The sequence below is a fragment of the Ochotona princeps genome, chromosome 10, assembly GCF_030435755.1.
Source record: "Ochotona princeps isolate mOchPri1 chromosome 10, mOchPri1.hap1, whole genome shotgun sequence".
In the NCBI taxonomy this organism is placed as follows: domain Eukaryota; kingdom Metazoa; phylum Chordata; class Mammalia; order Lagomorpha; family Ochotonidae; genus Ochotona; species Ochotona princeps.
Window position 1 is genome coordinate 894,540 of NC_080841.1, and position 25,462 is coordinate 920,001.

The following is a 25,462-nucleotide window of genomic DNA, read 5'->3' on the forward strand; positions in this document are numbered from 1 at the left end:
TGAATGTAAGTGTCTTGATGCCTTCTTTGGGCTGTGTCCTGGAAACACACGTGAGTACTGGCTCCGAGGGGGTACTGCCCCGGCTCCTGGGCCGGCTCTCCCTTCTAGCAGGCTGGCAGGGAGCACCTGTCCAGTGGTGTCATTTAGGCAGGGCCAGTGGAACAGAGAGTGCTTTAGGCTCCATGGCAGGTGTCGCCCTGTGCTGTCCCCTTGTTAATGAAGCTTTGAAAGAGCCGCCATCAGTTCTGTCTGAGCCAGTGGCCGTGTGTGACTCTGCTGTCTTCCTGGCTCGCAGAAATGGGTGGTGCAGTGGGTAGATCCCAGCCGAGGCGGTGTGGCTGTGAAACCTTCGAACGCTCACTGGCAGGCGAGCATGAGGAGCCTGACGTGGCTGAAGGCGGCACTGCATGTCCTTCAGAGAGAGAGAACATGGTAGCTCAAGGTTCCCATTAGGGAGAGACAGGCACAGGCGTTGAGAGATGGCTTGGGGAGACGGGGCCTGCAGGGCAAGGTCAGAGCGGACAGGGCAACTCGAGTCCCTGGACACGTTGGAGCTCAGCATGTCCTGCCTGCCTGTCTGCTCTCTTGCTCCCTCTCGGGTCTGCCCGCACGTGTTTGGAGCAGTCCTTGCACAGCCAGTCTCCACTCGCTGCACAGGCACGCCTGCAGCCGTGGGGAGGGTTCATCCCCACCCATGGGTGCCATTGGTGACCCAGCCACAAACCCTGACGTAGCGGCGCTGCCTCAGGCAGATGGTCAGTCTGGTGCCTCGGCCGTGTGTGGTGACTTGCAACGTGTGTAGCAGGACGGTTGACCAATCAAAGCCCCGCCCGCCTTGGTTTTCCCGTTTTCTACTTTGCTGAGTTTACATTTCTTCAACCAGAGTTTTTGACATCGTGACTTTTCCTGGGTTGACATGCGTCTTTTTGGCAGTTTGAACCTTGGATTTTTATGGCTGGTTTTGCTGCTGTTGGTCACAGGTGAAATCCCAGACAGAGCTGAGAAAGACTCCTGTGTCGGAAGCCAGGAAGACCCCCGTAGCACAGAGCCAGGCCAGCACCTCCCCGCTCATCCCGATCCATCACCCGGCAGCCTTCCCGCCGCTCCCCAGCCGGCCCGGTGAGTCCCCGGGCGGGTTCTCTCTCAGTCGTTTGCACTGCGCTCGGGATGGCTGAGCGAAAGGAGGAAGCCTTGCTTGCCTACCGCTTCTGAAACTGAGTCGCTTCTCTGTTGTTACAGTGCATGTGTTCTGTCGCTGAGACCTGGCACTGCCTTTAGAATGCGCTGCGAGTGTCCGAGTTGTTATTTATGTGATGTGAGATGGGCTGATGAGGGGCTGCTCTGGGGAACTGACGCCTGGCCTTGTGTTTTAAAGGGTTCCCGCCCCCGACGTACGTCATCCCCCCTCCTGTGGCGTTCTCTGCGGGCTCAGGCTACACGTTCCCAGCCGGGGTCTCCGTCCCAGGACCCTTCCTGCAGCCCACGGCCCACGCTCCCGCCGGGAAGCAGTCGCACATTCCTTACAGCCAGCAGCGGCCCTCCGGACCAGGGCCTGTGAGCCAGGGGCCTCAGCCGCCACAGCCACCTTCCCAGCAGCCCCTTCCCTCCTTACCAGCTCAGCCCACAGCACAGGCCACGGGCCAGGGGCCGGGCCCAGCTCGAGCCCAGCAGCAGTCCCCCACAAAGACTGGGCCAGCTTTGGGGAGAAGCTCGCCTCCCCACTCTGGATTCCAGCAGGTGAGTGTGAGTGAGCTCAGCCTGAGTTGGGTCACAAAGTACTAGTGAGCTGTCGAGTACTTGTGAGGCTGGGCAGGTGCACTGTTTGGAACGTTCCATCATGGATCTTTTTGCTTTCGTTGTACTGGGTCTTAACCACCAGGGTTTGCTACATATTGTTGCTTAGCACCAAAGAAAAGATGTTGTGGGAAGTAAGATTCTGCGGGAGAGCAGGGCCGTCCACCGGCGTGCTGCTGACATGGCTGCCACCTGACCTTAGCCACAGCACTCCGGGGGCAGCAGGAGGGAGAATGAGTGCAGGGCAGTACCTGTCCTCTGCTCCCAGAAACTCCGAAATGAAACCGACAAAGTGGCAGGAGCCGCTGCCCAGTGGAGGCGACACTGGTTGACAGTGGTCCTGTGATTACTGTGTGCTGGCGGTCGGTAACAACTCCTCGTCCTTGTCTCTGCAGTACCAACAGACAGATACCTCCAAACAGCTGTGGAATCCCCCTCAGGTGCAAAGCCCCCTTGGGAAAATCCTGCCTGCGAAGCCACCCTACTACCTTCAGCCCCAGGACCCGGGGACGCTCTTGGAGCCGGCCCTGCAGCCTGCGGCCTTGCAGCAGCCTCTGGAGAAGAAAAGGAAGCCTTTTCTGGAGCCGTGCCACCACAGCCCCTCGGACGCCTCGGTCCCCGACTTCTACTGGGACTCTGCCTACAGCATGGCCGACAGCCGCGCCGTCGTGGACCGTAGGGGCAAGCGGCCCCCAGCAGGCTTCCGTCTGGAGCAGGAGCCCATGTCCAGGGTGCCGTTCGAGGTGTGTGGCCTGTCCCGGTGGCTGTGCTGCAGGGGCAGTGGGGGTCAGGAACAAAGCCAGGGTCTTAGTGGAGCCCCCGAGTCTGAGGGGGTCTCTGTAGAAGATCGCTTCTCTATCGGCCCAGGAGCCGAGCGTGCTGGCCCTCCTCTTCCTCGCTGTGTCCTCGGGTCGCTGTCCTCATTACACCCTCCTCTTGCCTACCTCATTAACCACGTGTGCCTCCTGTCCCCCGTGTGTGCCCATCGTTCCTCACAGCTCACCCTGGCCCTTTCTGTTACTAGGGCCCCCGAGCTCCCCTCCTCACAGCTCACTGTGGCCCTTTCTGTCACTAGGGCCCCCCGAGCTCCCCTCTGCTCCCTCCGGACCTGTTACAGAGCCTGGCTGCCTTGGAGGATGAGGAAGAGCTGCTCTTTGCTAACCCTCCCGAGCTTTACCCAGCCCTCCTGGGGCCTCTCGCCTCTCTCCCTGGAAGAAGCCTCTTTGTATGTATCCCACTTAACCTGCTTGTGCTGTAGCCCAGCGACAGCCAGGCCGGCCCCGAGTCAGCCTGGCTTCTTTGTGGTGCCAGGAAACCTGCAGGGCTGCATGCTGGCAGAACACCGGGCCTCTCAGGGGGCCTTGGCTTCTGGGCCCAGGGATGGCCCATGTCATCTGTCCTTAGAGACGGATGTTGGTTTTTCTTTTTCTCCCCTCCCCCCTCCCCATTGTGTTCAAAATGTGGGGGAGGGGAAATGTTGCATGTTTTGAACTGTTAGGAAGGAAAGCTTCTACCCGCTGGTGCAGTCCCCAGCTGGGCGGCCAGCTGCAGCCAGGAGCCTCTTCCACACGGGTGGCCGACCACTTGGGCTCTGCTGTGCTGCTTTCCCAGGCACGTTCATAGGGAGCAGCCAGGTTACCACTGGTCCTCATGTGATGCCGTCACTGCAGGTGGTGGCTGACCCTGCCACCGCACAACACCCACCTCTCCTCTCTTCTCCTGGCTGGCTAATGGAGCTCACAGTCTTAACCTCAATCCAGTTGGATTCATAAAGAGAATAGGCATGGATGGAGAGGTTTCTGTTCGTAAGAGTTACTGGATCACAATAAGTGACAAGCCTGAGGATCAGGCGTGGGGAGAACTAGGAACTGATGAATGCCGCCTCTTAAGAGAATTTTCTAGAAAGCTCCATGCATTTAGCGGATGTTGTCATTGCCCCTCGCTGTTCTGTGTGCTTAGGGACGCTGGATGAGGGAGACGAGGCTGCCTCCCTCAGTGCCCTGTGATGGAACCAGAGATTTGGAGTTTTGTGTCTGTGCTGTTTCCCACAAGCACAGAACAAGGAAATGTGTAAAGGTCAATGGGGATGAAAACTTGCCCGTCCTGAACCCTGAGATTTCCCTCAGGATTTGCCCAGCTGAGCCTCGGGGAGCCCTTCTCCCCAGGTCGGGGCGCAGCGTGCAGCCGGTCTTGCTGCTGGCCTCACTGAGGCATGGTCCTTCAGCCTGGGCACTGCCACCTGCTGCCCATCTCTCCCATTAGAAACAGTGCTGGGGCAGCGTGGGCGGACCCAGCGTGGCCCCCTGGTGAGTGGGCCTGACCTTGGCCGCCGGTCTGAATGTCCCGCGAGTAGAGCTGTACAGGAGGCATGTTGGCCGACGACAGGCTTGGTCACAGCAGGGAGGGTCCACCCCTGGGTCTCAGATGGTTCAGAGTGCAGCCTGCTGCCAGGTGCTCCCAGGGTGCCCGTTGATGTGGGGGGACCGGCTGCTGGCTCGGCGAGGTCTCAGGCCTAGCCCTGAGACGATTTAGAGGCCTAACTGGATGCTTTTTTCCCCCGGGCCTGAAGAAATCCTTGTTGGAGAAGCCCTCGGAGCTCATGTCCCTCACCGGCTTCTCTCTCAATCAGGTAGGGCCCTGGGTTCTCGACCTTCTCTAGGGTGTTTGCATGTCTGTGTCCGATGTGTGAGTCGTTCATGTTGAAATCCTTGGGGCTGTGTCCAGCCAAGCATCCTGTTTATAGTTTCTGACCTGATAACCTGGATGCTTTACGTGGAGCCAAACACAGAAGAAAAGCACAGGGAACAGCTGAAAAAAAACAAAAGCCTTTAAAGTTCTCCTGCCCGGAAGAGCTGCGGGGAGTGGAACTGGAGGTCGTCTCTTTCAGGAACGATACCCAAATAGCAGTGTCTTCAATGAGGTGTGTAGCAAAAACCTGACGACCAGCGCCAAGGCAGAGCTGAACCCCTCCCTGGCCCCCCAGGAGACCTCGCTCTACTCCCTGTTTGAAGGAACGCCGTGGTCTCCGTCCCTGCCTGCCAGTTCAGGTGCGCTGGCGTGTTGGGTGGGAGCACCTGCAACAAGCTGACACACCGGGCAGCTGGCAGCCAGCAGCTGGGGGAGCACGGTGAGGCTCCGTCCGTGCCCCAGTGGCCTCAGCCCCCTTTGTAGTAGATGTCCATTCTCTGCAGGAAAGTTGCATGTGTTAATATACGACTTTTTGTTTCTAAGGATTTATTCTTTCTTGAAAAGCAGAGTTACACAGATAAGAGACACAAAGAAAGATCTCCCATTTGCTGGTTCAGCCTGTCCCAAGGCTCTGAGCCGTCCTCCACTGCTTCCCAGGCCACAGGCAGGGAGCTGGATGATAAGTGGGGCCGCCGGGATTAAAACCAGCGTCCGTATGGGATGCCATAAAATAGGGATTTCTAATCTCAGTTTTAGAAACAGTTTGCTCTGACAGTAATTCCTGCAGTTAAGGACTTCAACAGAGGAGGCTGACGCGTCCTGCCCCGGGCAGAGCTGGCTGTGCTGGGCCTGCCTGGTGGAGGGCTTCTTCCCTGGCCCCGTGGGCGGCGGGCAGTGTCACCGTGCTCACTGTGCTGGGCCTGCCTGGTGGAGGGCTTCTTCCCTGGCCCCGTGGGCGGCGGGCAGTGTCACCGTGCTCACTGTGCTGGGCCTGCCTGGTGGAGGGCTTCTTCCCTGGCCCCGTGGGCGGCGGGCAGTGTCACCGTGCTCACGACCTGTGTTGCTGTCGCTCACCAGATCAGTCGACACCAGCGAGCCAGTCTCCTCATTCCTCCAACCCCAGCAGCCTGCCCAGCTCTCCTCCAACACACAGCCACAGCTCCATTCCCTTCTCCAATTTTGGACCCATTGGGACTCCAGATAACAGGGAGAGGAGGACTGGAGACCGGTGGAAGACGGACAAGCCAGGTGAGGTCCAGCGGCGGGGCTCAGCGGCGAGTCCAGTCCTGACCCTGGGACAGCACCTCAGCTGATTGTCCGCTTGTGTCCCACAGCCATGAGTGGGTTTGGCATCGATTATCTCTCTGGCCCGTCCTCCTCTGAGAGCAGTTGGCATCAGGCCAGCACCCCAGGTGGCCCCTGGCCCGGACCTGGGCCCTCCGTGGAGGACTCGTCTGCTGTACTCATGGAGAGCCTGAAGGTAAGGGGTTCCGGAGCCAGTGCTCCAGGGCTGCCGCTGCGGGCACCTCAGCCCGCCACTGGGGCCCCGAGGCTTGTGCTGAAGGGAGAAGCTTCTGGCTCCTGTTGCCACGTGTCGTGTGAGCCTTTGCAGACCCAGACAGAGCAGGGCACCCAAGAAGTGCCCTAGGCAGTCATCGCTTCCATCCTGGGAGAGTCTTCTGGGCAGGGGAGGGCCAGGGACCTGGGTGTCCTGACTCCGGGCACCCGCCCTGCTGACAAGCCCGGGCTGTTTGCAGTCCATCTGGTCCAGCTCCTTGATGCGCCCGGGACCCTCGGCGCTGGAGCAGCTCCTGATGCAGCAGAAGCAGAAGCAGCAACGGGGACAAGGCGCCGTGAACCCTCCACACTGAGGCCAGCGCAGCCCTGGGAGCCGAGGCTCCGGAGACCTGGCCCGCACAGCCCCTGCGGGGGCCGCCCTCACCTCTGTTGCTTACCGGCCAGAGGGTGTCAGCGTCCCAGCATCCCGCTGAGTGTGCACGGAATGTCCACAGTGCGACCACGAGAAAACCCGTCGGGAACTCTCCGTCCCCCGGGGGCCTTCCGGAGGGAGAGAGGAACTGCTGTTTGTCTCACCTGATGTCACCACCTCTCCCCTTCTCCATCATGCATGTCCCCAGCCACGAGGGCAATGGAGGCCAAGGAGGGAAGGCAGATGGAAGAAGCCAGTGGGGACTTCTCAGTCCTGTTTTCCTCTTGGGGGAATAAAGTAGGAATCCATTGATGATTGCTGACTGAGAATGTAGTGAACACGTTGGATTATTGTTGATGCTGTCAGTAGGAAGGTACCACTGAATTCTTCCACGCTCAGACGGGTGGCAGGGGAGGCCCAGCTGTCCCTGCCCTGTGTGAGGCAGGTGACTGCAGGGTGGCTAGTCAGTGGCCGGGAGGGAGAGGGCCGGGGCTGGCCTGGAGACCCAGCAGCAGTGTCCTGGAGAGGCTCGGGCCTCTGTGATGACACAGGGTGGCTGGTGGTGCTGGGCGGGACGAGGAGCCAAGCCACGCTGGCTGTGCGTTCCCGCGCCCGCGGGGCAGGGTGGAGCAGGCTCTCTGGGAGACTGCCTGTCCGCCCCGCCGTGCTCCAGCAGGGAGGAGCTTTCAGTGTGCTTGTCTTGTGGTTGGTGTCCCTTCCCCGGCCTGTGCTGATGCTGCTCGGTGTCTCTCCCTGATGTGGTACGTGTTGCCAAGGAGCACAGCACGGGGCCATGGTGGATGAGGCGGCCGGAGTCTTGGGGCCATCTGCACAGCCACGGGGCCTCCGCCTGCAGAGTGGAATTCCAGGCAACATGGACACGTGCCCAGCGCACACGGCGAAAATGCAACCAAGCTCATTTGGACAAGGCGGGGGAAAAAAGGAAAACAGACTTTGTATTTGCTATTTATTGGGAGGAGAGATGGTTGAAGATGTGCCGTGTGGACACAGAAGGGCAGCCTCTCTGTTGGTCATTGCCTGGAAGAGGATCTTCTGGGGGGGTATGGAAACTGTCCCCTTGCCGTCTCATAACTGGGTTGTGTCCTGGGCAGTCCCTCCTGTGTGTGAATGTTGTGTGCCCTCCCGGGGGCCCAACCCTGTTGGTGTGTGCTGGAGCAGCTGCAGGGCCCGGCACCTGCAGGAGCCCTGGGCGCCACATGGCGGGCTCGGGGGCAGGAGTGCTTTTAGTTTGCAATGCTGTTTGGGGATTTTGATTTGTTTTGGTTCTGTTACCCCTTCTTCCCCTCCCCCCACCCTGCCGCAGGGTTTGAAAGGGTGAAACTCCCCACGCAGTGGCGGCCAGAGAGCCTCTCTATTTCCCCCAGCCTCTCGCCCATGTGTGAGCCCTGCATGAGGGGCTGCGGCGAGCCAGGGCCGGAGTTGCCGCCGTACCCCCGGGGTGCACTGGCAGGGGTGCTGCCCTCGTGTGCAGGAGGGTCCGAGTCGGGGACACAGCCCTGCTCGGATGACCTGCCTTGCGTCGGGGCTGTGGGGTGAGGAGGACAGGGAGGAGGGTCGTCCTCGGAAACTGCTTTTGTGTAGTGAACTTTGTTTTGGGGGGCTTTGGTTGGTTTGGGGGTTTTTTGGGTTTGTTGGTTTTTTTTTCTTGTCTGTGCAAGACTCGCAGCTGCTGAAATCAGCTTTGCCTTTAATTAAACCGTGTTCTCTCCAACCACATCTCTGTGTGCGCTGTTTGCCATCCTTGGGGTGGGGGGCGGGGAGCGCCAGCTGCTCCAGCTGCTCCAGCTGCAGCAGGAGAGCACGGCCAGCCCCTGTGGGACGACTTCTGGGTCACACGCACATGCCACCCTCCGCACCAGCAAGGCGGCATGGGGAACGCGCAGGGAGGAAAGCTGAGCACCAGAATTCTCTTCGGGGTTTTATTAGGTGACCCCGCAGGTCACCGAGTCCATCACAGCCACAGTGATGACCGTCTCGGCGTGGAGGGAGGTCCAGCGTTGGGGGCTTCGGCCTAGACCGCGCTGGGCGCGACCGCCTGCCCTGGTGTTGCCAGCTCTTCCACGAAGGCTCTGGGAAAGATGCCCACCTGCCCCCTGCACTCGCCTTCCAGCCACTCGTCGTTGACTGCAGGAAGGAAGGGACACGTCAGTGCAGCCGCTGCCCGTGGCCTCCCTGCTGTGGCCGGCGAGGGATGTGAGTGCAGAGTGGCCTGTGTCTCAGATGATGGGGTGAGATGCGGTTAGAGAAGTGAAGGGAATTGGAGGAATAGTTACATAGTTCCGAAGGTGCTAAGGAAGGGTCACGTGCAATCCCTTGGCCCTGGACCCTGGAAGGGCCTTGTCAGACAAGGGAGACGTTGAGACTAGTGCATTCACCTGGTGTTTGTGAACGCCATGGCTTTAGTAGCTCAGACTGTACCGGGATGCACCCGAGTGCATTCACTCGGACTCCCTGCAGCACAGGGCCGCGCTCTGTCCCCACACGGCGAGAGAATGAGACACGGCTGTGCCGCGGCAGCCTGGACAGGCACCAGAGCCCAGCATCGCAGCACACAGCTCGCGTCACAGTGTGGGACAGCACACCACTCATGCCTCTGCCAGCAGGCTCCTGATGTGTGTTGGTCACAAGTTCAAACCTGGCTCCATCGCAGGCTGTCCAGGGGTTGACACTTGAAAGTGGGACAAGTCACCCTGACTGTTGTGCAACTGTTAGACCCCGCAGTCATGCCGCAGGTGTCCCGTGGGGGCAGGTACTCGGCCACCTCTCCGGAGTGCCTGACTGGTATTTTCTGGGTTCCCTCCCAGTCTCATTCCTGCATGCACATGCCCACAAAACAGGCAGGCAAGCTCACAGGTCAGTGGCCGTGGAGCCCGAGTCTTCCCGGTGGGGCTCCTGTTCCTGTGTGCAAAGACACAGCCTCTTCGTGGTTTGAGGACATTGCCACACACACACACACACGCCCACCTCCACCCCAGGGCTTAGGGCCGCGCCCAGTTCTGTCATCGTCAACCTGCCGCTCAGCATCAGCAGTGCCGCCACGGGCTTGGTACTGGTATAGCAGAGAATGCCACCAGCTGCTGTCCTGGCTGCCAGTGGCCTGGGAAAGGCAGGAGACACCCACCGTCACAGGGGAGCTGTGGAGGAAGCTCGTGACCCCTGCCCTCAGGATGGCCTAGTGCCCACTGCTGCACCCAGCTGGATCCTGAGTCAGAAGAGCTTTCAGAGTGGCCGGGTGTCCAGCCTCGCCTGGATACTGCCCGAAGGGTCTGTCTCCAGGAAGCTGAGCAGTATGGTCGGAGGGGCGCTGAGGGTGTGGGACGCTCAAGTTTGAGAAGTTTGTTGAGTTTGCATTCCCGCCTGCTGTTGGGCAGGTGCCCGCACCTCTGTGGGGCATGTCCCTTTGAAGGACTGGTTGGTGGGAGGTGGGAAGCTGAGGGAGGGGCACACAGGGTTTCCAGGACATGGTGCTGACTGCTGGTGTGCGCCCGGGGGGATAGAACCGCTGGCCACGGGTGGACCGCCCTAACCACGCACACTTACCCTGGGCCAACACCAAGACCACATCGCCTTCTGACAGCGCCAGGTCCTCGGGCTGGCTGGCCTCGTAGCTGAAGAGCGCCACCACGCGGCTCCCTTCTCCCAGCTGAGGGCTGGCTGCCTGCTCACCGGCTTCCATGGGCTCATGCTCCTTGGGACGCTCTGGAATGCCTTGGTCACCCTGAAAACAGCACAGCCCCTGCTAGGCAGCATTGGAGACAGGCCACTAAAGGGCCATCACACCATCAGTGCCCACATGGCCCTGCCGCGTGCTGTTGGCTTGTGAGTGGACCCTGTGGGATCTCAAAACCCCCCTTTGCCTGCACTTGGGGGATCAGGGGGGTCATAACACAGCCCGCCCCTCGGCAGGCATCTGTCTGGGCGGCCTTGAATGCACCTGCAGGGTGCCTGGCTGGACCTCCTCAGTCAGACTCCCAGGAGGGAAAAGGCCACCACTTAGGTGTCACCTGCTGAGGCCCCTAGCGTGCCTGGACCCTGTGGGAGAAGGACGCAACTCTTGGAAGTGGAGCAGCTGGCACTCAGTCCACCCACAGTGGGTACAGTAGCCACCATGCCTGTGCTGCGGGCACCACAGCCTCAGAAGTTCATAGGCACGTGAGACTGCACACTGCCGTCCACTCACAGGAAAGCCCCCGGCAGCAGGACACTGGCAGAAACCAGAGCAGGGGTCCTGAGGCCGAGATGGGAGCGGGAAGTGACCATCAGCAACAGGAGGCAGCCAGTGCCGTGCTAAAGCTAAGCCCCCGCCCGCAGCGTTGTCCCAATTGGTCACCAGATTGCGTCCTGGCTGCTCCCTGCTTGTGGCCTGGGAAGGCAGCAGAGGATGGCCCAAGGCCTTGGGATCCTGCACCCATGTGGGAGACCCGGAGGAGGCTCCTGGCTCCTGGCTTCAAATCAGCTCGGCTCCAGCCATTGCAGCCGCTTGAAGAGAGAACCAATAGAAGATTCTCTTTCGGTCTCCTCTCTGTAAATCTGCCTTTCAAGTAAAAATAATTCTGAAGATACACACACACACACACACACATACACACACACACACACACACACAAAGGAGATGGCATCTTGGACTCTGGCGACCAATGGACAATTGAGTGCTCCCCTGGGGGTGTGAGTGCTGCCCCAAGGGGTGTGAGTGCTCCCCATGGCTGTCCAGGGGCCCCTAGCCTCTTGCTCCTCATCCCCTTACTTGGGGGGTCAGGCTGTCTAGACCCGGGGTTCATGATGTCGGCCACCCTTCTGCTGTTGGTGCCCAGGCCAAATGCCTGGCCAGCTGTGTCACTTCGGTCCAGTGACTTGGCCTCTCTACCATGTGTCCTGACAGTGCCCAGCGCACAGCACAGTAGGGACTCTCCACAGACACGTGCTCTTGGCAGGAGGCCACCAGCTAGGTCACAGCTGAGGTCATGAGGCCTGCCCTGTCCCTCCCCAGGCACACACAGTGGGTGCAGACTGCCAGGCCCGGGCACTCACCACCGTGTTCTCACACCACAAAGTCAGGCAGCTGCAGGTGGCGTGCCTCCAGGCGTCTGGCATGCTGTCTTCCGAGAGGGGCACCGGCTGCTGGTCAGCCCGTGGCCGGTAGCTGTGGTGGGAGAGCCAGGGGCCGTCCATGTAGCCCAGCCGTCCGTGCGCTCCACACCCCCCAGCACACAGCCGCCAGGTGGGAGCCTCACCTCAGCTTTGTGTGTTCTGGCAACAGCTCCAGCTTCTTGGCCACAAGGTCCAGGAGCTGGCTGTAGGGCAGCTGGGCTCGGGTCTCCACGGCCACCGTGAACTTGTAGTGCACCTTCACCGTGTAAGGCTGGGGGCCACTGAGCCTGGTCTCCTGGGGGCAGGGAGCGGCAGCCTCCTGCTAGGCCAGTCCAGCTTGCTGTCCAACAGCCATGGGCTCCCAGGAAACAGGCCTGCAGCCCTGGGTGTGTGTGAAGGTGCAGCGCCTCCCAACACCCTGTGGTCCTGAATGACCGCCCAGCCGACCGCCCCCTGCTCCTGTCCCCGTCACCTGAAGAGGGGAGGACATTACCTGAGGCTCGTCCTTTTGTCTCTGACCTATAAGGGAACAAGATGCCGAGCCCATGCCCCGTGAGACCCCCTCGGAGTAGGGCTTCCTGTCCCAGCTGCCCCACCTCCCATCCGCTCGCAAAGCAACAGAGGCTGGTCCCAGTGCTAGGGCCCCTGTGCCCGAGTGGGAAGCCTGGAAGAAGCTCCTGGCCCCAGCTCCAGCTGTTGTGGCTGTAGGGAGTGAACCAGTGGTGGAAGAGCGCTAACCGCCCCTCTTCCTCTCTGTAACACTTTCAAGTACATAAATCTCACAAGAGCAGCAAAGACATAGTGGGGAATGCCAACAAAGGGCTCCACACTGAAACCCAAGACAGCGTGGGGGTGAGGAGGACGTATTTGCTGCTCAGCTGGCCTGGACCTGCCTGCCCAGTGCGGCTCTCCGGGACCTTGAGAGAGGTCCAGCCCGCAGAGTCGCTGGGCCATCTGCAGCTGGATGTGGGCGGGGTCTGCTGCCGCCCCTCTGCAGTGGGCGCTAGGATCCTGAGCAATGAGCCGTGCTGGCAGGAGGATCCAGAACATGCCAGGGGAGAGAGCTGTGAGGAACACCTGCCTCCGGGCCTGGGTGTCACCCCAGGGTTACTCACCTGGTGAGCGGGGAGGCCTCCCAGGGGCACTGGCGCTGGGGGGAGCCGGGATGTGAAGCTCTGGGGTGGGGTCCTCCTGAAGGTGACAGGGAGGCAGGGTAAGAAGCTTCCTCTGCTCTCGGGCAGTGGGCAGCCCTTCAGACTCCCAGGGATGGGAGAAGTTGGGGTGGTGGCGACATTAAGAGGAGGCAAAGGAAGGAGTTAAAGAGGCAGCAGGGCTGGCCTCCAATCTGTCATTCCCCTCCCAACACCCCGTCCAGGGGAGACCCCAGCAAAGGGCAGGCCCTGAGCCCGCACCCAGGCTGCTGAGGGCAGTGAGAAATGAGCATCCAGCTGGCTGGCACCTCCCACGGGCACTGTGGGCCTCTGTGGTGGCCGGCCAGGCCTCCGTCTGACTCCCATTCTTGTTCACACTTGGCCTGAGCTGCCCTGACCGCGGGAGCCACAGGGCCTGGGGGGAGGAGTGGCAGGGCCAGCTTGGGCTGCTGCACCACGGCCACTCAGCCCTCTCGCCCTACCTGGGGCTGCTGCTGTGTGTGGATCCGCAGCTCCACGGGTTCCAGGTAGTTGCAGGGAACCAGACCCTTCTGCACAGGGAGGGTTCAGTGAGTGCATGCGGGAGGGAGGGCAGTGCACAGAAGCCCCGACCACAGCTCCGGCATACCTGGCCGTTGAACATGACCGTGGCCCAGTTGTCACTGCCCTTCTTCAGAACAAAGACGATGTTTCCCGGCATGACCCGGAGCTCCTCAGGTGTCTCGGGCACAAAGCCAAACAGCACGCGGTGGGCCTCCCCCTCCAGAGCCCTGCAGGGCACAGTCCAGCTGCTGTGGCTGGCGACACATGCCAGACGGGCCCCAGCAGCTGCTCCGTGACCACGGACGCAGGCGAGGCGGCCACGCCGTGTGGGACCCCTGGCAGCTGCTCCGTGACCACGGACGCAGGCGAGGTGGCCGCTTGGCCTGTGTCCCTTCCCTCCCTCCTGAGGTTGCTGGTGAGGCTGGGCTCGAGCATGGCATGGCGACCTGGGTCAGGGATGGGGCGGATCGCACGGGAGGGCCACGCTCGGAGACCACCTGGCCAGGTGCACCCATCACTGCTCTCACTGCTTCCTCAGGCTGGGGGTGGGCTGTGTGGCTCAGTGGTCCCTGGCCGCTTGCTGCCCACCCTCTGTGTGCCAACTTTTCTGACATGGCCTGGGCAGCAGCCAGGCTTGCTTGGCAACTCGGAATGTCTTCTTTCCTGTGGCCTTCCTCTTACGCTGCCCTGTGCCCAGCAGCCTCCCAAGCCCTGGGCCTCTGCCCTGCTGGGGACAGGCAGTGGCCTCTTGCCAGCACAGGACCCACCAAGACCCTGGGCTCAGCCTCTGCCTCAGGGCTCCCTGCCACACACAGTAGCCCTTGTGGTGTGTGTGGCAACTCACCGGAAGATCTCTGGGGTTTTGGGTCTCGGTGGAGGTTCTGCTGCCTGTGGGTGAAGGGCGGGGAGGAAGAATGTGGAGGAGTGTCCCTCAATGGTCTCCCAAACCAGAGTAGGCCACTCTGCTTAGCGGCCGCACAGGGCACCGCCATGGGTGCTGCAGGCCAGTAGCCCTGTCCTGCCAGCTGCGGCCACCGTGTGATGCTCTGGTGCCTGGAGGCATGCTGTTGTTCTCTGTCCACACTGCCTGCCAAGGGCTCACCTAATTCCTGTCCTTGCTCAGCTAGGCACTCCCTCATGTTATGACAAAGACCCAGGGGTCTGCAGGCTGCCCGCCTCATGATCCTGACCCACCCTGGCAGTCACGGCTGTCTGGGGGTGTTTCCATTTGTGGCCAGCACCCTGGGGGCCTTCATGTCCTCCCCAGCCTGCTCCACTCCTAGGTCGCTCTATCGGCCCAGGCAGCACCTGCATTCCTGCACACAGCACAGACCCCGTGCTGGAGTTCAAGCCCACGCAGCCTGCTTCCCCACCGCCACATACCCAGGCTGCAGCAGAGTTGAAGCGCACCGTTCTGCCACGCCTATCCCGGCTAATGGAGTCCTCCCCCACCCCCCACTCCCAGACTCACCTGAGGCTGGAGAGGAGCAAAGCCAGAGAAACTGTCCTGGTCCACCACCGAGGCCACGACCTGCAGCGGCAGGCAGTGGACTAAGGGCCTGCACACTTGCTGTCCCAGCTCCCTCCTCCCCGGCCCTGCGCCCTGCCCTGGACCTGCCCCCAGTTCCGGCACACCCCCACTGCTGGTCTGGTCCATATTCTCTTCCTAAACCCTGTCGCACTGGAGTGCCGCCTGTGGAAAACCAAATTCGGTGTGTTGCAGTGCACACAGTGTGTCTGTGTGCTTGGATGTGTCTGTACGGAGCACAGCCTCTAGCAGCCGGAGTGCCTTTTCCACTTTTGTCCAAGGATCTACCCACTGGCACCTGCCCTTGTCCTGGCTGCACCCTCCCTGATGACCAAGTACACCCCACGGCGGCAGCGGTCACCCCTTTCACCTGTGTGCCTCGTTGGACATTGACTGTCCCTGTGGATCTGTCCCCCACTCCCTCCTCTCTGCTGAGTGCCAGGCCCAGCTGGCCACAGGGCCACAGGCCGTGAGGGCAGACCCAGCTGGCCACAGGGCCACAGGCCGTGAGGGCAGACCCAGCTGGCCACAGGGCCACAGGCCGTGAGGGCAGACCCAGCTGGCCACAGGGCCACAGGCCGTGAGGGTGTCAAGTCCTGGTTGCACAGGGGAGTCCAGGATGAAAGAGGAGCTGGCACCAAGGCAGTTGGTGAGGGCACAGCTCTCCCCTCCCAGGGGCTCTCAACCACTCCCTTTCCCTGGCCCACTGTGGCCTTGGTGCCCGTGGGCAGCCCCACTTGGGGCCCTGGCTGTCGGCACCACCCAACAGGGGCTTTGCCTCAGGCCCTGCCCAGCTGGCTGCCAGGGATGCCTGGGCACACTTACCGTGGCCTTGCCCAGGTAGTCCTTCTTGGCCAACTGAGCCACCTGCCGTTCATTGGGCCGGAACAGCCTGCCCATGGGGATCAGCACTGGCTCATAGAGCTTCTGTTTCTGCAACAGGAACCCCACCCTCTGTGGTGGCTGCAGCCTGAGGCAGGCCTCTGGCCCAGTGCTGCTCATGACCCACCAGGGAGGGCCATGCCTCGAGGGGCTACTGTGTGCCACACACGGGGTACATTCAGACTGAGTCATTTTGGCAAAGCCCAGGCTCTGCACTGGACCCCAAGTCCTCAGCTCCTGTCGGGGCCTGAGATGGCTCCCCACGCTGCCTAGGCTCGGTTCACAGAGGGGCAGCACCCCTCGGGGGGTAGGCTCCCACCTGCTAGTTCATTCCCCAGAAGCCAGCAACAGCCAGGGCTGGGCTGAGAACTCAACCTGGTCTCACCTGTGGGTGGCAGGGACCCAGCTACAGGGCCACACCTGCCACCCGCTCCCGGGGCACATTAGCGGGAAGCTGGGACCAGGACACAGCTGGGTCTTGAGCCCAGGCCCTCCCTGCCCCTGTGTGCGATGTCTCACCTGGGGTCCTCATGGGCACCCACGCAGACTCACCCACACACACTCCATGGCCTTGTCCACCTTAGAGTGCCTGGGCTCGGACTTCAGGTTCAGGGCCAGTGCCAGCTGCTCTTCGGCCTGTTTCCACTCCTCCTTCTTGGCGTACATCAAAGCGATGTTATACAGCACCTGGCAGGCACAGGCACGGTATCCGTGGGGGGCTGCTACAGGCTGCACCTCCCCCCACGCCGGAAACAGCAGGCCGCTGCCAGAGGCGGAGCCTCCCGCCGGTTCCCACTGTACAGTGCTCGCAGTTGGGGCATGTTCGGGGCGACTCGCCCGCACTGCCCTGCACCCGCAGGCAGAGTAGCAGACGCGGTGGGGACAGGGAGGCGGGCCCCTCCCTGCTTGTCCTGGTGTCCAGGCCTCGGGCTAGGTGACGGGTGGGATGAGGGGCGAGGGCAGCTCACACTTGCTTTATGGTCATTATGCACATCCCAAATGGGCAGCCTGTAGGAAGCGCCAGCAGGATGCAAGAACGGCAGAGGAAGGAGAGAGAAACCACGTGACTAAGAAATAAAGGACGTGGTGGAGCCACAGGAGGCTGTCAGTTGCACGTCCTGCGGAGACCCGCCCCGTAGAGAGCGGGGCCCGTCACCCCAAGCACAGGGACCCATGGAACCGGCCCTGAGTGGGGCCAGGTGGGGCTGTGGTCATCCGGACATCCCTGGGTCTATGCCTGCCCTTCCGGCTTGGTCCTCAGCCGCTGCCCTCAGGAGCCAAGGCCCACTACCCGGCCTCGGCTTAGAGAAGCCCCAAAAGGCACCTCACAAAGACTTGCATGGCTCCTGGCAGCCAGGGTCATGTGTGGGGCTGCAGCCAGGGCCGCCTGCAGCAGGAGTCCAGCCTCGGCCCCCATGCTGCTGCGCTGGGGTGCCTAAGCCCAGGGGCCCAGATCCACAGATCCTGCCGCTGAGCCAGAGTTCCCAGGATCATCTCGGGCTGTGGCTGGGGACATAGGACTGGGGACGGAGGGTTGGGGACGGAGGGCTGGGGACGGAGAGTTGACAATGGACTGGTGTGCATAATGCTAAGCAGTCAGCTTGTTCATACACAAGGAAAACTCTAGTAGTGCTCCGGGCCATCTGTCCCGAGGCAGGGTCAGCTCCTTAGGTGGCCAGTGTCTTAATCCGAGCTGCTGGGGTCCCCCTCACCTCACAGGCAAACAGCTTGAACTGCAGCCCCAGGATCTTGTAGTCGATCAGCTGGTTGCCCCGGAGCTGGGTCAAGGCCTCCTTGAGGTCCTTGATGGCCGAGTCATACCTGCAGGATCCAGGCACAGCAGAGCCCTGAGCCCGAGGAAGGGCTGCTACCCATCACCTGTCCCATCTGCCGGGGTCCGGAAGCCCCCTGCACCCACCCGACTCCACATTGCTGCTGCTTGCTCGCCAGCCCAGGGTCCTGCAGATGTGCTGAGAGGGCTCAGAGCTGTGCAACCTGTGCGACACACGTGGACCCAGTGTGGCTGCAGGCTGAGAGCCCCTGCCCTGTGAAGGTCCCGTGTGCTGCAGCCAACAGGAAGGGGACATGGAAGCCCAGCAGTGTGCAAAGCCCGATCCTCGAGGAGCAGCCCCACTGGCCCTCCGGCCGCACCCTAGGCATCCTCACATGGGCCCGTTCCCCCACTGGGAGTTCTTGGTTGGCCTGAGCCAAGCCCCCTCCCTGCCCCAGCGCACCCTGAAGGAACGCCATCTGCAAAGCCAGGGGGCCACACCAAGGAATGTGCACTTTGGGGTGATGTTAAATGTGACATCGCAATGGCTTCGGGTGACTTCTCCGTAACCCCAGCCCCTCCAAGATCCTGACACACTCTTGGAGCACACTTTTCTGAACTTATCAGATGGAAACGGGGCTGTGCCGCCCATACTAGCCTAAACTCAGGTGTTGCAGGGTCAGTATCTCCCATGAGCTTTTCTGTCTTAGTGGACACCTGTTTCTGGCTGCTCTGAGCTGCTGTGCTGGAGTGACAGAGAGCTCCTGTCCTGCAAACTTTACTTCCCACAGCTGAGGTCAGGCTCAGGCAGGGCCCATTCCAACCTCTCGAGCCACCCCCTCTGCCTCCCAGGGCGCTCCCCCTGCTCCTGGAATGGTTGTGACCAGACTTTTCCAGGGTGAAGCCCCATGCATGTGGGTGCACCACGCCAGCTCGGAGCCCCGCAGGGCGTCAGCCTCAGCTGTGGGATTGCTGTGTTACCGCCCTCCGTGCCCCCAGCTCCCTGCAGTGCGGGGACGCCGGTGGGAGCCGCACCTTTCCAGATGGTAGTAGAGCATGCCCCGTTGGAAGTAGGCCACCGCCAGGTGCTTGTCCCTGTGGATGCTATTGGTGAAGGCCTGTGGAGGGAGAGAAGGAGGGAAGGTGTGGCTGGGGGCAGAGTCAGTGCACCCTGGCTGTCACTTCCTGGTTGTGTGACCCTGGCAAGTTCCCTTCTCTCCTGGGGAGACTCTGGTCTCCTTTGGGAAGTGGGGATGTTACTGCCGGCCTTCCTGAGTACAGCAATAACAGAGCGCCCCCCAGGGCCAGCAGCAGGGCTTGTGGCCAGGGGCAGCCAAGGGCTGCCAGCACCCTCCACCCAGTTCCACCCCCACCTCTGCCCCTCTGCGGCCTTGAAAGGGGCCTTCCTGGGGGCACGGGGACCACCAGCCGTGGACACTACCCTGTAGTGGTGTGACCCTCATCCCTCATCCTGACGGACCCCATGCCCCTCAGAGGACGAGGGGGACTCAGGGACACTGCAGAAGACACTCAGGACCCTCCCCCAGCCCCGGCTGTGCCATTGTTAAGCAATCAGTTAATGGTCCCTGAAGAGCAAGCCTGCTGAACCTGGTGGAGGCCATGCTGCCCTGGAGGCCGCGCCTGTGGAGGCCTGGGAGCCACATGGGGCGGCGCATGGCACACTCACCTTCTCCGCCGCCTGCAGGTCCCCCAGCAGGCTGTGCACGCAGCCCACGTTGAAGCAGATCCGGGAGTGGGGGTCCTGGACCGAGCTGAAGGCGGCCAGGGCCCCCTCCCAGTCCTTTCTGTCAGCAGCCAGCACGCCCTCATTCCAGAGGCTGATGGCCTCTGCCAGGGACATACTCAGGGCTGTCGGGGAGGGGGCAGGCGGTGGGCGTCTCCGGGCCACGGGCACACGGCAGCCCTTAAGTAGCCGTCCCTGTGTCGCAAGGGCACCAGGAAGTGTCCCCACCTTTCAGCAACTGACGTCGGAGCTGCGAGAGAAGGAACAGGCGAGAGAGGGCGGCGGGGTGAGGCCCGGAGAGGAAGTACAGCAGGTGCCGTTGCCATGGGTCAGTTCCCCAAAACATGCAGCTGTATTTCCTCCCCCTCCTCCTCTCCCTGCTCCCGCCACAGCCTCTGCTGGGGCTCAGGCAGCCTTGGCAGGGCACGGGCCTCCCTGGCCCAGCTGGCACCTGGGGTTGGGAAGTGGCTCCTCGTGCAGCCCCAGGCTCCTCTGACCCTAGTTGTGTGGACAGCCTCATCCGGATAGTTTCATCTTGAGGCCACATCAACACCCACTCCCTGCAGCCTCCCCACCCCACCTCACTCTACAAACTCCTGGCGTTAGAGGCCACCTTGCCACGCCTGGCCGCACCCCAGGCACTGTGTCTTGCTGGCTGCAGTGCGTCTCCCAGCTGCTGCTGTGGCGCTCAGTGTCTGCAGTGGGGGTCCCAGTGCAGACCCCAGTGAAGTGGGAAGGGGACATGAATCTCGGGGGGCCGTGAGGCCACAGACGTCCACGAGCCCTGTCGGCCCTGACTCCTGGTGACAGGCACTAAGTGAGGAAACCATGGTTTGTTACTCCCAGGGAAACCCCCTCATGTCCCTCCAGCCAGCCTGTCTAGAGAAACCCACACACAGGGACACCACCAGCGGATCCTACAGTGTGTGGACCGGGGCAGGGGGCTCCCTGTGCAGCCTTGCCTGCCGCCTGGGGCGTTGCAGCCCCCCAGGGGTCCCAGGAGCCTTCCAAACCGTGACCCTAAAGGGGGTGAGGCGTTTAAGGGACGGGGTTGGTGGCAGTGTGGAAGGAGCACCCATTCACTCAGTCAAGGCCACCTGGGGTGACCTCAGATGGTGCTCCCCTGCCCTGCTCTTAGCCCCTGTATCCCGAGCCCAGGACCCCTGGAGACCCTAATACTAGCGAGGGCCCCCGAAGCCACAAGCCAGTGGAAGGGATGGGCTTAGCTTCTGGTCCCACACACTGCTCAGTCCTGGTCCCGGCTCATGTTTTCATGTCACATGTTCACACTTTAAACCGTCGTTTTAGAGTTGTTGATTTGAGGGGAGGGAGAAGTTCAGCAGTTCCCTCTGGTTCCATTCGGGCCAGATACCGTGAGTCATGTCTCTCGGTCGGCTCTGGGCTCTCTCAGCAGAGCGCTCACACGGGAGGCTGCGCTGGCTGTCCCTCAGCCGCGAACCAGCAGCTCCTTTTTCTTTTGACATTCTTCTAGTTACTTGTTTAAAAGGCAGAGTGACATAGAGAGGTAGACAGCTCTTCCATTTGCTGGTTCATCCTATACCTGACTGCCCATAACAGCCAGGAGCCAGCAGCCCCACGGGGGCCTCCCAGCTCACGTCCTCGAACATCAGCTCCCACTCTCCAGGCGCATCAGCAGGAAGGTCAAGCGAGGTGCCCTCAGATGAGACGTGGTGCCCCCAGCCACGGTACCACCTGCAGGCTCTCGGTAGGTTGCTGTGCCTGTTGCTGAGTGACACCATGAAGCCACCCAGAGGTCCCTCTGGCAGGAGTCGCCACTGTACTTGCTCTGGGAGCTTCCCTGGACCCCGGGGCCTAGCTAGCTGCTACACCTCAGCTGATTGCTCCACACTTCTGCCACCCACTCCCAGCCCCCAGCTCATAGCTCCTAGTCCCAGCTCCTAGCCCTAGGCCCAGCCCCAGCTTCTAGCCCTAGGCCCAGCCCCAGCTCCTAGCCCTAGGCCCAGCTCTAGCCCCTAGCCCTAGGCCCAGCCCCAGCTCCTAGCCCTCAGCCCCAGCTCCTAGCCCTAGCCCCAGCTCCTAGCCCTAGCCCCAGCTCCCAGCTTCTAGCCCTAGCCTCAGCTCCCAGCCCTAGCCCTAGCCCTAGCCCGCAGCCCCAGCTTCCAGCCCTAGGCCCAGCTCCCAGCTCCTAGCCCTAGCCCCTAGCCTTAGTTCCCAGCCCTAGCCCCCAGCCCCAGCTCCTAGCCCTAGGCCCAGCCCCAGCTCCTAGCCCCTAGCCTTAGTTTCCAGCCTTAGCCCCCAGCCTCAGCTCCCAGCCTTAGCCCCCAGCCCCAGCTCCTAGCTCCTAGCTCCTAGTCCTAGGTCCAGCTCCAGCTCCCAGCCTCTGCACCCAGTGGGGAGGAGGAACCGGAGTCTGACCAGCTTCCTTTGCTGTTCCCAGTTCTGATACCAAGGCCCACGGATGGTTAGTTGGGCCCTCAGGCAGACAGCCCGGTTCTGAGTGTGGTGAGAGGCGGGCTGGAGCTCTTACTCATGCTTCCTTGTTTGCCAGGTGGTTGGTAGGTGGGCGAGTGAGGGATGCCCGGACCCACTCTGTCCTGAGTCACATTCAGGGGTGCAAAAGTGAGATGGGCTGTAACATGCGAATGGGGCAGGGGATCAGGAGCCCTGTGTTCAGGAGATGCCAATGATGAAAGCCTCGGGCTGCAGTCAGACGCAGGTGTCCAAGCTGTTCCTAAAAAAAATGTTTTATTTATTTGAAAGAATGAGAGAGAGATCTTCTACCTTCTGGTTTATTTCTCAGATGGCTGCAACAGCTAGTGCTGGGACAAAGCCAGGAGTCAGGAGTTTCTTCTGGGTCTTCCCCGTGGGTGCAGAGGCCCTAGCACTTAGGCCATCTTCTGCTGCTTTCCCAGGCCAATGGCAGGGAGCTGGATGGGAGGCGGAGCAGCCGGGACTAGAAGCTGCAGTCATAGGGGCTGCAGGAAGGCATGGGGTGGTGGCTTAGCGAGCTATGTCACCATGCTGACTCCTGCCCTGACCATTCCTGCTGTACAGCTCAGGTCTAAGCTTGGAAATGTGGACTGCGGTGAGGGCAGCGCCGGGACGCCCCGTGACACAGATGTAGTCTCTCCCTATCCGAGCCTGTGCAGGCAGAAGGCACAGCCACATCTCCAGTTTCTGGTGCCCTGGGCCAGCTCGGGTCAGGGACAAGGACAGCTGTCAGGGTGTCCTCCAGGCTTGGTCTGGGCAGATGCAGCTGCCAGGCTCAGTGCCCTGTCCACTAAGGGACGGCCAGATGTCATCCATGGCGGGTGCAGCAGCTCAGTGGCTGAGCCGCCATGATCTGCACTGCCGGTTCCTGGGCTCTCTATGTTGTGGGCATCCTGAGTGCATGCGAGTGTATTTTTATTGGAAATGCAGATTTACAGAGATGCAGACAGGGAGAAAGATCATCTAACTGCTGGTTCACTCCCCAAGTGGCTTCAAGGACTGGAGCTGAGCTGATCCAAAGCCAGGAGCCAGGAGCTTCTTGGTCTCCCATGTGTGTGCAGGGTCAAGGGTTTGGGCCAGCCTCTACTGCTTTCCCAGGCCATGAGCAGGGAGTGGATGGGAAGTGGAGCAGTTGGGACATGAACTGGCGCCCACATGGGATGCCAGTGTTTGCAGGTGGTGGATTAGTCTGTTGAACCATGGGCCAGGCCTCAGAGCTGCGTCTGAACTGCTGAGCTCCCTGCTTCCTCCCAGGTGCAAGGGAGTGGTCATGACTGAGGTTAGAAGGGGTCAGGCACGAGTCGCCATGTACGGTCCAGTGCCACCTGCCTGCCGCCCCACCTCTTGTACCATGTGCCGCAGCCACTCCGGGTGGGTCTGCAGGCCAGGGCAGATAGAATATGCAGGTGATGGGGGGGAGGGGGGAGACAGTCCTTGACCCAATGGCCTGCCCTCCATTTGCTCCAATGCTGAAGATTTAATCCATTCATGCCAGGACCTCCCATGCTGTGCACAGTGGGGCTGCATTGTACAGGTGAGAGGCAGCGACCCCACCATCCCTTCACAGGACTGATCACAAGTGTTTATGACAGGGGACACTGATAGCCCTTCAGCTCTGCCTACTCAAGCTCAGCCTCCAAAAACTGGCCACAGCCAGGGCCCCGAGGCCCTGCCCCTGAGCAGTGGCTGCCCAGCTGGGGTGTGATGTGAGCTGGGCTCGTGCTGGGGCCCATGCAGCCTCACTGCTGGTGGGGACCAGGGAAATTTATCCTGTAACGCTTTGCGCATGTCTACGGTTCACAGGACCTGCCCTTGGAGACAGGGACAACTTGTCACAGGCCAGTAACGTGCACGCAGCCAGAGTCCCGTGTCTGGAACATGCTAGTGTGTGAACTTCTCCATCCGTCTGTCACTACCACCCTTCTGGTGCATCAGTATTTACCCATGGACTCTTTCCCGGCAGAAACCCACAGAGCAGGTCCAAACCAAGCCAAGATTTAGAGCAGTCTGTTATACCAGTGACGCGGGCACGTGTGCGGACAGCCCTGGGGGTTGCCAGTGACCCCTGTGGCACATGAAGGCTTGAGCGCGCTGGCCTTGATGACCTAACAGGGGTGACAACAGCTGTTGCATTTTGCTTTGTTCTTTGCAGGCAAGCAGAGGTGTCTGGAGATGGTGAGGGTTGCAGCTCATCTGGCTGCCGGTGGGTCCACACCCTAACCCTGCCATTGGCTAAGGTCATGGCCTGGCCCATGGGGTACGTGTGCCCTCAGGGTGGTGTTAGCTCCCCAGGCCTGTCTCCTGAGGCCATGCTCCAGCCCCTGGAGGTTGGCCTGTACCTTCAGCTGAGCCGGCAGGAGACTCAGGAGCAGCTGGGTGCCACTGCTGCGTTGTGGGCCACCTTGCAACGTGGTAAAAGGTGACCAACGTAGTCCCAATTCTTACAGTTTGGCTTCATTTCAGGCAGCACTGTCCATACACCTGCCTTGTCCCAGGATCACAGTCACGCCATCTGCTCAATGTCACGGAATGGAAACCTGTGGGGTCCCCAGACACCAAGATCCTCCTACACGCCAAGAGCCATGTGCGGATCATGGCTGCAGCTTCTCCAGCTGGTGGAGAGGCCATGGTCCACACCAGGTGTCCCTGAAGAGGGGCCCTGCACTGGGCTGGATAGACGTGCAGAGCTGCCAGGCACAGGACTGAGCTCAGACCATGCAATGGGCAATGGGAAGTAGACACGCAATTGACGTCTAAAACTTTCTGAACTAAAAAAATGAAGATTGGCAGGGAGGCCAGTAACGGGTACGTGCTCGAGCAAGCACCGGGGCTGGGCAAGGGCGGTCGGCCCAGGGGTGAACGGTGGTACTGATTTCACCCGTTAAGGGGTTTCCTTAAGGTGTCACCCTGCACCCTGCTTTCCCTGTTGGACTATGGAACCACGGGCGCTCAGGGAAGCCCGCCTGCGTCCCCAGGTCCTTTCCTCGATCCGTCTCTCCAGCTGACGCCACCCCAGGACACGGTACTTCTGGCTGTGCTGTGGTCTCGCAAGGCCTGGGAGGGAGCTTCTGGCGGACCCTGAGCTTTCGCTCATCCAGCGGGAGGGCAAACTGCAATTCCCACTGCGGCCTGCCTCTCTGTGAGCACAGGCCAACATGGAGACTTGAGGCATCGGAGGCATGGACAAATTCAAGAGCGGATGGCAGCTGCTGGACCCTGCAGCTCGGGACTGGGGCCAGGCTGCCAAGGCCGTGACAGCGCGCAGTCCTGGCCTTGCTCCAGCCTCTGCCATCTGGTGTGGCTCTGCTTGCAGGAACCCACCGGGCCGGTCCTCACCAAGGGGCGTTTCAATGAATGACGCACTCCTAAGATTAAAGTGAGAGGAAGGGTGTCTCTCCCTCCTCTTTCGAGAGGCCCCCACCTCCCGGCTCTCTCTCGGAGGCGCTTCCCCTTCCCTGCTCACCTGGTCCCTTCGCAGACAACCTTCTGTCTGCAACAGGAAAAAAAAAAGAGAGGAAGGACTACCCAACACTGACATTTTATTTTCTCAAGTTTATCGTTTTTACAAAACAAAAAGCAGGTATCAAAAACAGCGAGTCTCTAGAATTCCACTGCCACCTGAGCCTAGGTCGGTGGGGAGACTGGCGTCGAATGTGAACACGCAACACGCACTGACCCCCCGGCCATCTATGCCGGAGACTCTTTCGAGAGACTAAGTAACTTTACAAGCACCAGTCAGTTGCTGAGAACCAGTTTGGTTAGTCTAATAAAGTAAGTAATCTCTGTTGTTATTGTTGTGTGCCATTTTCCTTTGAAAGAGTACACTGAGCTGGAACACAGGATGGGTACC

The 25,462-nt window shown here is 61.0% G+C and overlaps 2 protein-coding genes across 10 annotated transcripts in view; one reads left to right on the forward strand and one right to left on the reverse strand.

Moving 5' to 3' along the window:
* Nucleotides 1-6,725, forward strand: part of SMG7 (SMG7 nonsense mediated mRNA decay factor) — a 48,453-nt gene extending 41,728 nt beyond the window's left edge. For 2 of the 5 annotated variants that reach the window (XM_058668932.1, XM_058668930.1), the window contains 9 exons: nucleotides 981-1,119; nucleotides 1,376-1,737; nucleotides 2,190-2,537; nucleotides 2,870-3,019; nucleotides 4,364-4,423; nucleotides 4,682-4,841; nucleotides 5,560-5,730; nucleotides 5,817-5,962; nucleotides 6,240-6,725. In XM_058668932.1, coding sequence (XP_058524915.1) covers nucleotides 981-1,119; nucleotides 1,376-1,737; nucleotides 2,190-2,537; nucleotides 2,870-3,019; nucleotides 4,364-4,423; nucleotides 4,682-4,841; nucleotides 5,560-5,730; nucleotides 5,817-5,962; nucleotides 6,240-6,353 — 1,650 coding nt within the window. In that variant the 3' untranslated portion in view covers nucleotides 6,354-6,725. The remainder of the gene's footprint in view (nucleotides 1-980; nucleotides 1,120-1,375; nucleotides 1,738-2,189; nucleotides 2,538-2,869; nucleotides 3,020-4,363; nucleotides 4,424-4,681; nucleotides 4,842-5,559; nucleotides 5,731-5,816; nucleotides 5,963-6,239) is intronic. The other 3 variants (XM_058668931.1, XM_058668933.1, XM_058668934.1) reach the window with 3 other exon arrangements.
* A 1,693-nt stretch (nucleotides 6,726-8,418) lies between these two features.
* Nucleotides 8,419-19,399, reverse strand: NCF2 (neutrophil cytosolic factor 2). Of its 5 annotated transcripts, none has more exons than XM_058668935.1 (15): nucleotides 19,084-19,397; nucleotides 18,432-18,514; nucleotides 17,338-17,446; nucleotides 16,178-16,312; nucleotides 15,569-15,676; nucleotides 14,687-14,746; nucleotides 14,060-14,103; nucleotides 13,301-13,442; nucleotides 13,155-13,223; nucleotides 12,637-12,778; nucleotides 12,015-12,040; nucleotides 11,665-11,816; nucleotides 11,462-11,573; nucleotides 9,974-10,151; nucleotides 8,419-8,557 (listed from the first exon to the last, which is right to left on the reverse strand). In XM_058668935.1, exons 1-15 carry the CDS (start codon nucleotides 19,255-19,257, stop codon nucleotides 8,445-8,447), a joined length of 1,647 nt encoding a protein of 548 aa, XP_058524918.1. In that variant the 5' UTR covers nucleotides 19,258-19,397; the 3' UTR covers nucleotides 8,419-8,444. The 5 variants fall into 5 exon arrangements, 4 of the variants coding, with proteins under 4 accessions (XP_058524918.1, XP_058524919.1, XP_004579034.2 ...); XM_058668936.1 differs by having other exon boundaries at nucleotides 12,637-12,709; nucleotides 19,084-19,395; XM_004578977.2 differs by having other exon boundaries at nucleotides 12,637-12,712; nucleotides 19,084-19,394.
* Nucleotides 19,400-25,462: the final 6,063 nt, after the last annotated feature.

Excerpts from the sequence above, each read along its gene's own strand:
- NCF2 (XM_058668935.1), bottom strand. The coding sequence starts at position 19,257 with ATGTCCCTGGCAGAGGCCATCAGCCTCTGGAATGAGGGCGTGCTGGCT. Across the intron at positions 17,447-18,431 it reads CTCTACTACCATCTGGAAAG|GTATGACTCGGCCATCAAGG; the intron begins GTGCGGCTCCCA and ends TGGATCCTGCAG. Across the intron at positions 11,574-11,664 it reads CCAGAACACACAAAGCTGAG|CTACCGGCCACGGGCTGACC; the intron begins GTGAGGCTCCCA and ends CTCCCACCACAG.